Source organism: Lissotriton helveticus, chromosome 1_1 (assembly GCF_964261635.1).
Source record: "Lissotriton helveticus chromosome 1_1, aLisHel1.1, whole genome shotgun sequence".
In the NCBI taxonomy this organism is placed as follows: Eukaryota; Metazoa; Chordata; class Amphibia; order Caudata; family Salamandridae; genus Lissotriton; species Lissotriton helveticus.
Window position 1 is genome coordinate 625,958,171 of NC_136057.1, and position 13,482 is coordinate 625,971,652.

The window sequence follows — 13,482 nt, forward strand, 5'->3', positions numbered from 1 at the left end:
AGTTACAATTTACGAGCGTACAATGGATGAGGGGGCAGAGGTAGGAGAAGTTGTTTTCCTCTGCGAGGACGAGCCTGTCCTCCGAGGAGGAAGAGGAGGGGGTGACCCCAGAGACTCAGTGCAACCCCAGAAACAGAGACACCCAGAGACGCATTCCCACTGTGACTTAGACACACTGCCACCACTCAGCCTACTTGAAGCCACAGAGATAACCTGCAGCCCTAAAGAAAGTGTGAAGGGTCAGAGGCATCCCTGGTTACAGAGACGGATAGCCTGGAGCTACAGGGAGAGTTAGAGACACCCCGCATCCCGAGAGACACCCTTTAGCCCCAGAAACAGTCAGACACCCACCTGCTTCAGAAACTTTCTGCAGTGTCAGAAGCAGTGGGAGACAGACACAAAACAGCTCCAGAGACTCCCTGCAGCTCCTGTTAGACATGCTGCACCTGAGACATCCCGTGCCCCCAAACACAGAGGAAGAGACACCCTTATACTCTGAACGCATCAAGCAGCACCAAAACAGTCGGGAGACATCCCGGCTGAGATAGAGGCAGACTGCAATCCCAGAGACACTCTCGAGCATCAGAAGTCTTGTAGCACAAGAGACCTTCTCCATCACCAGGACACAGGCAGGACGTGCGACCCAGAGAGATTTGAAACAAGCTGTCATGGTTCAGAAAGTCATGGATGGGGGCAGATATTCTAAGTGCTCATATTGCTCTATTAACCTTCCTGCTTCCTCAAACTTGCTTGAAAATGCATCATTTATACACTCTTTTTTTTTTAACCTGTAGGTTGTTTGGGCTTGCTGGCTGCGCTCACACGCCGCGGTGCAGTACGGTAATCATTTTACACCTACCACTTTCAAATGTCACCAGCCGCCACTGTTATACCAGATCCTGGTTACCCACATTCATATTTGGTCACCACATATTCGGTGTGAAAATTATGCCAACAATGGTTGGAACACTCCACTCTGTAGTCAGTAAAACACCTGTCTCTCTTGTCGAGCAAACTCAATTTGACTGATTTTATCTTAGCTCCTAGGATTCCTGGACCAAAGAGCAGCTTACAATGAAGTATGGAAACTTTCGCAGATGGAAGCAGCGTTCTGTCTGCGCCAAATTGACAAAGAAAATTTAGAAAAAGTCCTTGCAGTAGTCGACAATAGCATAAATACACTGTTTTCCCACATCTATACTTCAGATAATATTGTTTCATCTGTTATTGACATTGTTCAAAGTGATGCATCTGTGTTATATCATGGTCAAAATCAATTACGATCTGTGATGAAGTTTGCATAGACATTACATACTCTCAAAGTGGGAAAAGTACCTTGGGATTATTTGAACTTTGTTTTTACCATTTAATCTAACTGATAAACATAGATTTATGTCCATGAAAGATAAATGCTATTACACATTGAACAATTAGAACACTTGCCATATTCTGTGGTGGAGACAAGTTCAGCTGTATAGTTAATACATGGCATTATCTCTCTCCCTTTTTTGCTTTTTCAGTTTAAATCTTGCATGAAACATTTCTCAATTGGCCACTTTGAACCCTTGGGTAGTACATTTCTTCATCAATTATGGCCCCTACCTTTCACCTACGGATGTCAACATGAGCATAAGGACGTTTTCTTAACAGGGGAGACTGTGATTCCACAGTAGGACATTCCCTAGTTTGTAAACACATTAAGTTGTAAGGCCCTTGTAATGTGTCTGCACCTTAGCTTGTGTTTTTTAAAGGTACTCCCTTCCCAGCAATAATTCCCGCTCTAACATTGCTTTCTAATGGCAGTTTTCTTATTTTGAATAACCATGACTGCTGTGGTTTACGGGCAGGAATCCCTTATATAGTAACAGTTTCACAACGTATTACTTGTTGTAGCAATGTGCTTTTACCGCCCCCACATGGGAATGTAGATGGTTCCATTTGACCTCCCATTACGACTTTGAAAACAGATTTTAACAAATTAAGCAGACTCAAAGCGACCTTCTTTCAACAAGAAGTTGCTCTCACTTTGACTCTAGAACCCCTAGTGAGATTCAGTCATTTCTGAACATGAATCTCTCACTGCATTTTGGGGAACTGATAAATCAAATATTTAATGTGTCTGACACAGAAGGCCTTGCTAACATTTTTAAGCTTGTGGGATCCGGCCTTGTGACTTCTTTTCAGACAATATTTGGACTTATACCGGCCTTTAATCATTCTATTTTTTCCAATGCCTCTGGAGGATTGGCATTAATCCTAGTACTGGCAGGTGGCATCTTGGTTCTTCTGCTCCTGTTATGCAATGTCTGCCCAGCACATGGTAATGCACAGACCCGGCCAATTGCAACTGTACTGTGACCGAAGCAACAACTTTTTGGATGCTTACCATTAGCGACGCTTAGAGTAAGTTATGGACTAACTTTTCTCTTTGCCTACTTCACTTGCGTGCAACCTGTGTTCTACTGTCAGCGGTGCCCTTTCTGTTGGGCTTTGGATTTATGCCTCTCCAATACGTAATGTTCGGACCCGGATTATGACCTGTTGATGGGTCCCTTAGTGGCCCATGAGCAGGCCTGTTCTTGGGATGGCCGTGTGGCGTGTGCGGCTGCACTTGGAATCTTGACTAAGTGGAATATCTGTGCGGCTGCGCAGATCCTCTTGCGACAAAGTTTCATCAAATATCAGGCAGTTGCCCAGAAATGCTCTTAGAACCTTCAGATTATGAGGAGCATGTCTGTTCCTTTGGCCCACATGAATGGATGGCATCCCTTTTGGCAACTAACGATAGGGATAGCCTCTTGGATCGAATTGTATTCTTAAGTTCATATACTTTGATGGATTTTCCACCTCCATATTAATCACGTTTTGCATGAACGTCGAAATGTTCAATGTCGTATTAAAAATGTTTTTTTTCTATTTTTTCCGATTTGCTTTTTTATTGCGCTTCTGGACTCTGCTTAACTTTGAACTCTGTATGGATTTTTGTCTACATACTACGACCTTACCAAAGGGAGGGTGTTATATGGCCATTGTCGATATTGCTAAGTGTTACCAACCGAGTGAATGCTGCCCGTCAGCCAGCCCGGTCTTCCTTGCCTGGCCCAGAACTCAGGCAAAAGGGAAGGGTCACGCCGTCATGCATGACCCAGAACGAGAGGAAGACGAAAGGCTCTGCCAAGGCGGGAAGAAGGAAGAAGACGTGAGCCAGCGGCGAAAGGCCCGAGAACGCAGAGCAGAGGGAGAAAGTGAGGACGCCACCTGGGAAGGAGCATGTGAAGTAACAACCCATCGGGAGCACAACCTGGCAAAGGACGAGCAGAAAGCCCACACTGGGACGGAGTCCCCTCCTTGCCGGTGGACAACTGACTCTAACCGCATCCCAGTAGGGGCGTGGCTCCGTCAGGTGCGTGCCCGTTTTCTTGGTAAAAAACAAAAATAACAACACATAAAAAAAGGGGTATTAAGGGGTGGAGAAAAGAAGTGCGGAGCAAGAAAAAAAAGGGGGGAGACAAAAGATGCTAATCAAGGGGAAAACAGAGGAAAGAAAGTAAAACAAAGAAAGAGAGGAGAAAGAATATCCTTAACTTTTTTTTTAATAAAGAAAAAGACACAAAGAAAAAAGCAGTTTGGTAACTGTTCTGGGGGCTTCCAAGATCTTTTGTTTATTGACTAAATTACTTTTAATGTCCCCCCCCCACAAAATAGCAGCACAACTCATTATCACTAACCTTCAATTTTGCGAAATACGAGCAGACACTTACCTGCTTCTCTGTTCCTATCGAGAGTGCTGGCGGAGAGGAACTCCAAAGTACCTGGAAGAAAGAAGAAGATGCTGTGAAAAGTCAGACAAACTCCCATCTTTTGACAATAAGATAATTGTACATCTCTAAACAAACCCCCACATGCATCAACGTTTTTTGCATTCGCAAACGGTGCGATTCGGAAAAATCGGCCGTTTGCGAATGCAAAATCCGTTTTTGGGATGCATCAAACTTTTGTGCATAATTCGCTATTTTTAGCATTTCTAAAAATTGCGAATGCATTTAAGGAATCGCATTTGTGCGATTCCTTAAATGCAATGCATCATTTTAAAAAAAATAGCGAATTTGAAAATTGGAAGTGCAAATTAACACGAGGTTGACCCTCGTCTTAATTTGCGAAAATTGTTAAAAAAGCAAAAAAAAGCATTTTTAAAACTTGCATGTTACAGACACACATGTCCTTAGGACATGTGTGTGTGAAACATCCACTTAAAAATACATTTCAGGGGTGCAGGGGGCGGGTCCTTTGGACCCCCCCCTGCACCCATGGAATGCATCAACATTATGCGAATCCTAATTTGCAAATTCGCAATTCCCATTGATTCCTATGGGCCTTTTGGCCCATAGGAATCAATGGGAAATGCGAATTAGCAAATTAGAATTCGCATAATATTAGCGAATCGGTAAAAAATGCGAATTTTACCGAATCGCTAATATTATTAGGAAAAATTCATGCATCCCATTTTGGGAATTCCAAATTGCGATTAGCTATTTTTCGCAATTTGGAATTCGCAAACGGCCGGAATGATGCATGTGGGGGAAAGAGTGATAATGATCCCTGCAACTATCCTTAGTAGTCCTTAAGCGTCAAAACCCTATTTCGATCACACTAAGTTAGAATGAGCTCTGCTTCGATGATGCAGCTTTTGCGCACGTTACTACATGACTTTATTTTGCAAGACTGTATTTGTGCCTTTCACATGAGAACTGTCTGCTTTCTGCGTTATCAGCCTGTTCCAGGAGTTTAGTCTGAACACAATTTGCAAGGTCGAAAAACAATGCCCCTTGTTATTCTGTTCTGGTCAGTCCCTATCACCTAAACAAAACATGCTAACACAGCTGCTGCTGCTGCTGAAGATTTGTGCTTTGATATTACGGGGATGCATGTTGTTCTAAAACACACTTGGGGAGGGACCTTTCCTGGGAGAAGAGCTATGCTATTCCTATGACATAGAAATACCATCTACTCTCTAAGGTATGGGGTCTGCTAACAAAGCCCAGAGATCTTTCTTTGTATAATAAAACTTATACTAGTCAATGGGAGGGTGGTTAGTCTTTATAGTCCTTTATCCACTGTCTGTATATGATGACACCCCTTTATAATCTATGGGATTGCAACAATGTTAACTGTTGCAGGTTTATGCGTTTTGCTGCTGGTAGTGGCTTGTACACTGCATTATAGAGCACGATAGTGAAAATAAACATTTTGAACGATAACAGTGACTGTCAGTTCTTATTGTGAACAAGTATGAGTGGGTGAGCAAAAGGGTATGTTTTACTACCGCTATTCCTGAGAGAGTTGGGAGTGTTGTGTTCTGGGTTGTCTAATCATTTGTAGCTTCATGATTATGTAGGAGAACGAATGAGAAACTATAGCTAGTCCGTTTTGGGATTGTGGTTACTGAGATGGTAGGAAGGTTCAGCCCCAATACACTGAGGTCCTGTTTACCGGCACTTAGTTCTGTGTAGGTGCAAAATCCCCGCAACATGGACGGTGCTAAATGCCCTGAACATTGCGCTTCTACCTATGAGTAGTCAATGGAGTAATTGCAAGACTGGAGTCATAAATTCTCTTGGGAGGAGGAGTGGAAGTCTTGCAGCAGCATTTGGGATGAGTTGTGTTTTGTGTATGATGAATGCGGCTGAAAGAAGGTATAGGCTGTTGACCTGGTCAAGCTTGCAGATTGAGTGTGAGGGTGGCTTGCAGTTTATGTTGATATCAAAGGCATGGGAACATGAAACATGGTGTTTCCATTATGAAGCGGTCCCTCTGTGTAATGTGGAATCAAGCTATGTTTCTGCCTTCTCTTGATATCGTTGGAGGAGCCTCAAATTCCTTAGGTCATATGGCGAAAGGATAGTATTTTTCCCATTGTCAGCAGGTCATATTCTCTGTCTCTGAAGTATTGTGCTTTAGATGGTTATTCATGATCCATTTGTTTTTGCCCAGAAGGCAGTCATCAAGTTTTAAATTGTAGATGTCTTCCGGGGTGTCCTTTTTTTTTAAGGATTTGGATGTCATCTGCATAGGTGTAACTGTTGATGTTGAATGATTTAATCAGGGTGGTAAGGGGGTTAGGTAGATGTTGAATAATACAGAGAATATGATAGACCCTTGATGGAATCCCCACTTTTGTGCGTGAGCAGATGATGTTAAACATGGTACGAGCACTGGTTCGTAGTCACAGCTAAGAGCCAAGAATTCAATGGGCATTAGCTGAACTCTCTTCTCACCTTTCACATGTGTTGCTTCAAACAAGAATGTGCTGATATATTGCACAGCTCTGCAGGGCATTGAGTCATGCTTTTCTTAAGCCGGCAACTTACATAATGTTTCCTCTTCCTGACACATGAGTAGTTGTCACTGGTTAAACCTCCCAGCCATGTCAAATCAGGATATCTCCAGATTTCAATATCCATCGGACAGGAACACAATCATCACAAGTCAGGTACAACTTACTTTTGACTGACATTGTTTCAGCCTTCAAACTTATTAGGAGCGCTGGCCTGGTGTGAAATATAGCCTGGTAAGAAATTGGTTTTCTCTAGAAACCTTTATTTTGGTTGCAGGTGGCAGATAGTTTCTTAGGTTAATTTGCCTGTTGCAGAGAGCTGCAAGTACTCTAACTAGCAGTAGTGTGAATCTGAAAGACCTTGTCATGTCACAAAGTGCTGCTTTAATGGACTATTTACCTTTACAAAATGGTTTAATTTCTAGATAACCCTGCCAGGGTCAACATGATGAGGAGTCCACTTCTTTGGACAAATATTGTGGGAACCCCAATCCGGGCATCTGAGGCTCAAAGCATTCGTATTGTAATTAAGGTTTCCAGTTTTCTATTTTTACTGATTTTTACAGATAAATAGATAGTCAACAATGTGCTTTCTGCCTGTATTTATTTTTAAATGTGGAAAACTACAGAAAATTGTGCTTCCTGTGAGTGTCTCTCCATGCTGTCCTTAATTAATTTTAGGCCAACAGCTGAGCAGATAGAAAGTATGTTGATTCAAAAAGCAGGATGAGATTTCCTTAAATATAGGCACTAATTAGCATGCATTTGTATATAATGCTAATATATACATGTGGCTGATTAATTTGTTAAAACTCAACAGGCATTAACTGCTTCGCTGCGGCCGGAATTCACCTGCAGTGCGGGAGAATTCCACGCGTGCATGGTTCGGATGGCCCCCTGCCGTCCTTCAAGACGCCCACCAAGACGTCAGACTGCCGGGGGCCATCCGACGCACCGAAATGTGGAAATCATTTTTGACTGTTTATTCTAAAAAGGCAAAATAAATATGGACAAATGCCAATAGGATGGCCAAATGTAAATTTAGAAAATTACACACAGAAATGTGAAAAGGAAAAGGTAAAGGAGCCCTAATTATAATTGACCTCACTAGACATATCCGTATAACATACTCACATTTTCTGATTTTTACATATTGTAATTTTAGGTCTGTATAGTATGACTCTCCTTTTTGAAATGTATTCAATCCTTTGAAATTCAGTTTTATGTTTATTAATTTATGGTTATAACCAATAAATTGCAGTTACAATTTGCTATGTAATTAATGTACTAGATGCATAATAGTTGGTGAATGTTAGGTGTACCATTTTTATTGTAGGAACTCTGGGCGGTAGGAATATTATTGATCCTGAGAGATTCTGGAATTTTCCTTCACAGAAATATGAGTAAAATATGTAATAAGGCCAAAGTTTGGTGTTTGCAGGGCATTCTGGGTAAGAAAGGTATTGGGATCCACCCAAGCCAAACCACCCTTGACTACTCTAGCTGACTTGTTTTCAGAAGTGTCTGGCAGATTTCGATGGGTTCCTATGAGCCCTGACCTACATTCTGCAGCTACCAACATCACCAGAATGGATCGTTTGGCAAAACCTTGATATTTCTTTATTGCGTTTGGGGCCTTTCCTTTCACGGGCAACAGCCCCGCACACACAACTGGGTTACTATTGTTCCTGGGCTGTGTGTTAGGATATTTGTGTATCCCCTCAGATTCCATTAGCACTGTCTTCTTTCACTTTTGTTTTACTGTGACATCTGCCTGCACAATGTGGGTCATTGACATCATATTGATCAAAAAAATATCGAACCACAAAAAAATTGGTAATTAAATATCGGTACCAAGGGGGAACATGTCTAACCACTAAAGATGGCAGACATGTGAATTCAGAGCTCCCGGCCCAGAAACTCTCCTGAATCTGGCATGAACAGAGGCTACTGCCGGAATACTTCTATTTTGGCCTGATGAACGTTTCAAATGCCTATCATCGCCCACCATGCTCCAGCTGAAGTCAATTAACACCAACTGCAAGACCAGCACCACCAAACATATAAAAGCATCACATATTGAAGGAACAGGTTTGGCCACAGAGAGTTCGTGTTTATAATCGCTGTACAATCGCCAGAGGAAAATGGTACAAATGAGGAGAAAGAAGAACTTTACCACTGAGGAAACCACCATGCTTGTGGAGTACATAGTGAGGCACCACAAACGCCTATATGGTCTCCCATCTTACTGCACCAGTGGCACACAAAAGGCAGCTGTATGGCAGCAATTAGCCACTGCTGTCACAGCATTGGGGGAGGAGAGGCGCACAGTCCAGGATATCAAGAAGAAGTGGCAGATGAAAAGCAGAGGGTGAAGGAGAAGTACTACAGTATCGAATCGAACAGGATCCTTCCTGCCCCACACTGCGGAACCGGGCTCCGTCTCACCCCACTAGAGGAGGATATCCTCACCACAATCCACCCCCACATGCTCCATGAGTGATGTCCGCAACGTGGTACCAGGTAAATGGGATGACAAGAAAAAGTGTATGAAAAGATGGTCTGTGTTGCACTGGCATTGTGAGTAAGGAAGTTGTACAAAGTGTATATAAAAATATAGTCAGTCAGAGACTCATGTGTTACCCTCTGTATGTTGCACCACAAGTCTCAGAATCCTTTGTAATAGAAATGGCAAATCACACTCCCACTATTGAAAACATGGGCACAGTACTGCTGCTGTACATACCTAACCCTGCTAAGTAGCAATTGACAAAGTGCCCTTTCCACTCATCCAGATGTGTCTGAGTCAGTCAAAAATGCAAGGGGTTGCGGAGCATATGAAAATCAACTGACAAATGAATTGGGACAATACAAGGGGCAGATTTACAAGGACTGGCGCATCCCTGCATAATTTGTGGCAGATATACAGGCCCCTTGCAAGATATTTAAGCCGCTGTTGCGTCACTTCTGTGACACAGCGGCGGCGAAAACCATGCTCCATGTTGCAACTTAGTTACATCTAGGGAGATGCGTCACGTTGTGTAGCCTTGCACAACATTAAACCTGCATCAGGTTTAATATAAGCAGGGTGGGCATTTCTTTGTGAAATGCCTCCTGAAAGTGATGCAGTGAAATCTACAAGATTCCACGGAGTCACTTTTCATAGGCCGCTGCGACGAAACCGTACGCCTGTGTAGTGTAGTTCCTATCATCCCAATAGGCTCTGCGCATTGGAATAATACCTACAGCAGTAAAGGCCTAGACCAGACGTTAACTAGGTCTACTACTGTCGATACTAGACTTAAAGTTTTGGGTTTGCCAGCTTAGCTCAGAGTTCACTAAAAACTTTCTCGAATGTTCAAGGAGGACTTAACTTCCCTGATTAGACAAGAAGGGATTTAGTTTCTGACAACCATAGAACATGACAACTTTGCTCTCCCCTAATCAAGAGTATATCTCGAGAGTCGTGTGAACAAAAGGCAATTTATTTTACTCAGTCAGTACGTGCATTCTTAGTCTCATCAGATTGTAGAGAAAAGAAAGAGACGAGCGTGTTCAATAAAAAGGTGTTATTTATTGATCAGTCTCTTTTCTCATACAAGAGAAATGGATCGATATTATTGCAATACTTATAGTTAAGTAAAGTGCATACATTAAAAGCAATAGTATAAAATAATACTGTAAAAACATTGATATGGTTTCTAAGCCATAAGATGTTTAAAATGAATAAAATATATTACATACACATATACATTTGACTAAACGTACTCAACTGGTGTTTCTAAATACGCCTACCCCGTGTACCTGACCTAAGCCTAATACGTGGGCGGGAATAGAAAGTTACAGTTTAAGTTAAGTTTGTTTTTGCCAAGTGAATAACTAAAGAATTCTCTGTGAGGGGTTATTCAGTTCTGTACCTGGAAGTTAGGATGAATGAGGAATGGTATCTCTCTCTCTGGTCTCGATATTCCAGGCTGCCTGCGAGGGCTACCCAGAAACGCCGGGGCTGGATTTCTCGGCAGGAGAAGTCAGCGCGTCTCTCAGCGCGTCAGGAAGGCGGGGCTGCTGCCAGCGGGGTCTGCTCTGCTCTTGGCTTCGGCAAGTATGGCTGCTCCGTCTCGTCACCACGCGTGTGTTTGCATAGGGCAAGATCGGTAATATTTATACCTTTAAGGTGCCGAGATTGACGTAAGGATGGACATAGATACGTCAATAAGGATGTCATACGACTTGCTCGTTAGCACATTCTTTTACTGAAGTTCTCGGTGAAATCAAAACAATGGCCGCAGGGTTTTGCCCAGGTTGTCATAGGTTTGATTTGTTATGAGAACTCCGTATGCCTTATCAGGGGCTGGAGGAATATCGCTTGTCTAATTAGATCGCAAGCGTTATGACCTAATCAGATAACACGTTCCTGTGCCGTAGTGTGACTGCGTCAGATAACGGTATCTGCATCATGGGGATTTTCTGCCTCATGGGCTGATTACTAGTTAACTTGTTAGTTTACTAACCAGAATAGGGTCAGGAATAGGGGGATCGATTCAGAACCTATAGGAATACATCACACCCACTCCACGCTAACTATGTACATATTTACTAATCTATGCATAGTATAACATAGTACAACATACTATAGAGTATAGTGTATACCTTACCACCCCAAAATACATAAATGCATTTTGAAATTTTTCAAATATATGGAAAAATTGCAGACATATGCATTGTATGCACTCAAGCTGTAGAATAATGTCAAAGTAATCGCATTTGTATACATTATTGCTTATCTGGTATATGAGAATTACACATGAAATGGCTTCTTAATACAGAAAAAAAAATTCGAGACCATTCCATCACAGAATAAAATATTTATGAACGTATCAGCGGGCAGCTAATGTCTATAAGCTATCTAAAATTTAGAAACCTTAGTTCTTTAAGAATAGTTCTTACTTTAAGCAGAAGATAGTGTCCCGAAAAATATGCAAAAAATATTTTGGGGCTGCTGAAAATTGCTGTCCGTGAACTGGAGGGAAAATCTGTTCATGTGACTTTATTTTTAAAGTTGAAGGCCGAATTCAGGGAACGCCGTGTGCGAGCCTGCTCAAAAAGTCTCTATTTCTGTTCTGGAGAGAACATCATATCATTCAGGCTTTCGAAAAAATTGTCAACAGCTTCCTGGGAAAGTTCCACTAACTCGGAAATAGGTGTAATCATGCATTCTTGCGCATGATTGTCTCCATTGACATTCTGATTTGCATTACTGACAGAAGGTCGTACCTGTTCGATGCTGCTTTCATCTTGAACTTCACTACCCATCAATCGTAGTGGTGAAGCTTCCACGAATGCCGTCATCAGGATTGGTAGCCTTTGAGGGCAGCACAAAGCATGAACCTTGATCGGGCTCAACAATGTTTCTGCATCCATCGGCGCATCCGATTGTAGCGTCAGACAGGTGTCTAACACGCATTCTTCTCCGCATAGCAGACACCTCAATACAGGTAAAACACATCTTTGCCACATTGGTCGAAATGATAGAAACCAAGTCATGTTTAGGTCTCTAAGCCGGGAGAGTCCCAGGATTTTTGATATCCGGTCCCGGTATCCAATGGCTAGGATTGTTTTTTTCCCTTGTCGCAAGAGTTTTGTCTGTGACATGGGTTGCCATAACGAAAAATAAGGACTAAAAATAGGATTCCTGCAATTAGTCCCAAGATCAGGGGAAGTCCGCCAAAAATCGAATGGACGAAATCTGGAAAAATACCCAGTATGGCTTTGAATGGTGTTAATGCCATCGAAAATACTGTCTTAAATACCTTTGAGACCCCATTGGTATCAGAAATATTTAAGATTTCATTCAGGATTTCCGCGAAATGTACGGGGGAATTAGTTGATAATAATGTATGTATCTCTGCAGTCGTCCTTGCGACTTGTAGATCATACGTTTCTTTTGATGACGAGAGCCTGGTAGGCGTCTGAAGAAGCACTGTTTTCATTCTGCTTAAAGTATCTATTCGAATAGAAGTAATTTTCAAATCGGGCCATGCCCTTGCCTCCCTGTCTGGGAAGGAGCTGGGGAACAATGAGCGTCCACAGCACTTGACCTTCGCAGTCGTAGTTACTAGATAAGGAGTCCCGGGCATAAGACTACAACATTTGCGGTCTACAATAAGAATGTAACTCCCATTATAGAGTCTTTGAAAGAATGGTTCTATTTCTGTTGCAGGTGCGCCTTGCTGGTGACATGAAAGGTTGTATGAATTCCCTTCACAGGCTCCATGCAAACTAATTCCGTTACACAGAAGCGTGCCGCTTAGTGACATCGCACAATTATTGCCACTAAGAAACACTTTCTGTCCTTTATTACTGACACATGCATGTGAATAGGGCAGGTTCCATGTTGTTTTAAGGTATCCTTTTCCCAATTTCTCGTACATGCCAGCCTGTATATATTTTTGGCAGTATTGAAACCTGAAGGTTGAGATTGGAATATTTATTATCCCATGTATTATCCATTCACTGACAGGTCGTTCTGACATTGTCACTGGTAATCTTTCGAGTTTTTCAATGCTCAAGATTGTATAATCAGCACCCTTTTGCGCCATACTGACTTGTCTATCAGTAAGGTTAAAGATTTGGAATAGTGACGTTGTGTTGATTAAACGCCAAGGCACATAGCCTGAACGCAGATTTTGTAACGTCCAGCCAAGCTGTACAATAGAGCGCAATTGTGACTGACCGTGTTGTAATAACAGTAAGTCTTGCGACAATATGTCGATTGCTGAAGACACAATGCTGTCCAAAGAAAAAATTCTGGAGGACAGAGTCATTAACCCATTGTCCACTACAGAAAGTGATTTTTCCAAATTAATACGGTCAATTTCCCGTATTCTCTCTGCTGTTTCAATTTGAGTAACCTTCCAGGCCTCATTGTATGCTGCATATACAGAGGCTGCTATGAAACGCTTTTGACGCTGTTTGCGTGGTCCCAAAGTGAAATCACGCAAGTCAGCACCATCAGTAAGTAAAGTTAGGTGTTGCTTAATTTCTGCCAGTGTGGAAGTTTGTAGCCATTGAAGGCATAATTTGCCCACACTGTAGGTGGTTATTATCCCTGGGTGATGTCTTTGGGTATATCTCGGGTCTGGCCTGGT

At 42.3% G+C, this 13,482-nt stretch overlaps 1 protein-coding gene across 11 annotated transcripts in view; it reads left to right on the top strand.

Annotated features, from left to right (window-relative positions):
• Nucleotides 1-13,482, top strand: part of LOC144770317 (GLIPR1-like protein 1) — a 1,599,314-nt gene that overhangs the window by 584,330 nt on the left and 1,001,502 nt on the right. For 3 of the 11 annotated variants that reach the window (XM_078654790.1, XM_078654780.1, XM_078654798.1), the window contains one exon: nt 6,760-6,866. The exons of 7 other annotated variants lie outside the window; for them this stretch is intronic. In XM_078654790.1, coding sequence (XP_078510916.1) covers nt 6,760-6,866 — 107 coding nt within the window. The remainder of the gene's footprint in view (nt 1-6,759; nt 6,867-13,482) is intronic. One more of the 11 variants, XM_078654807.1, reaches the window with a different exon arrangement.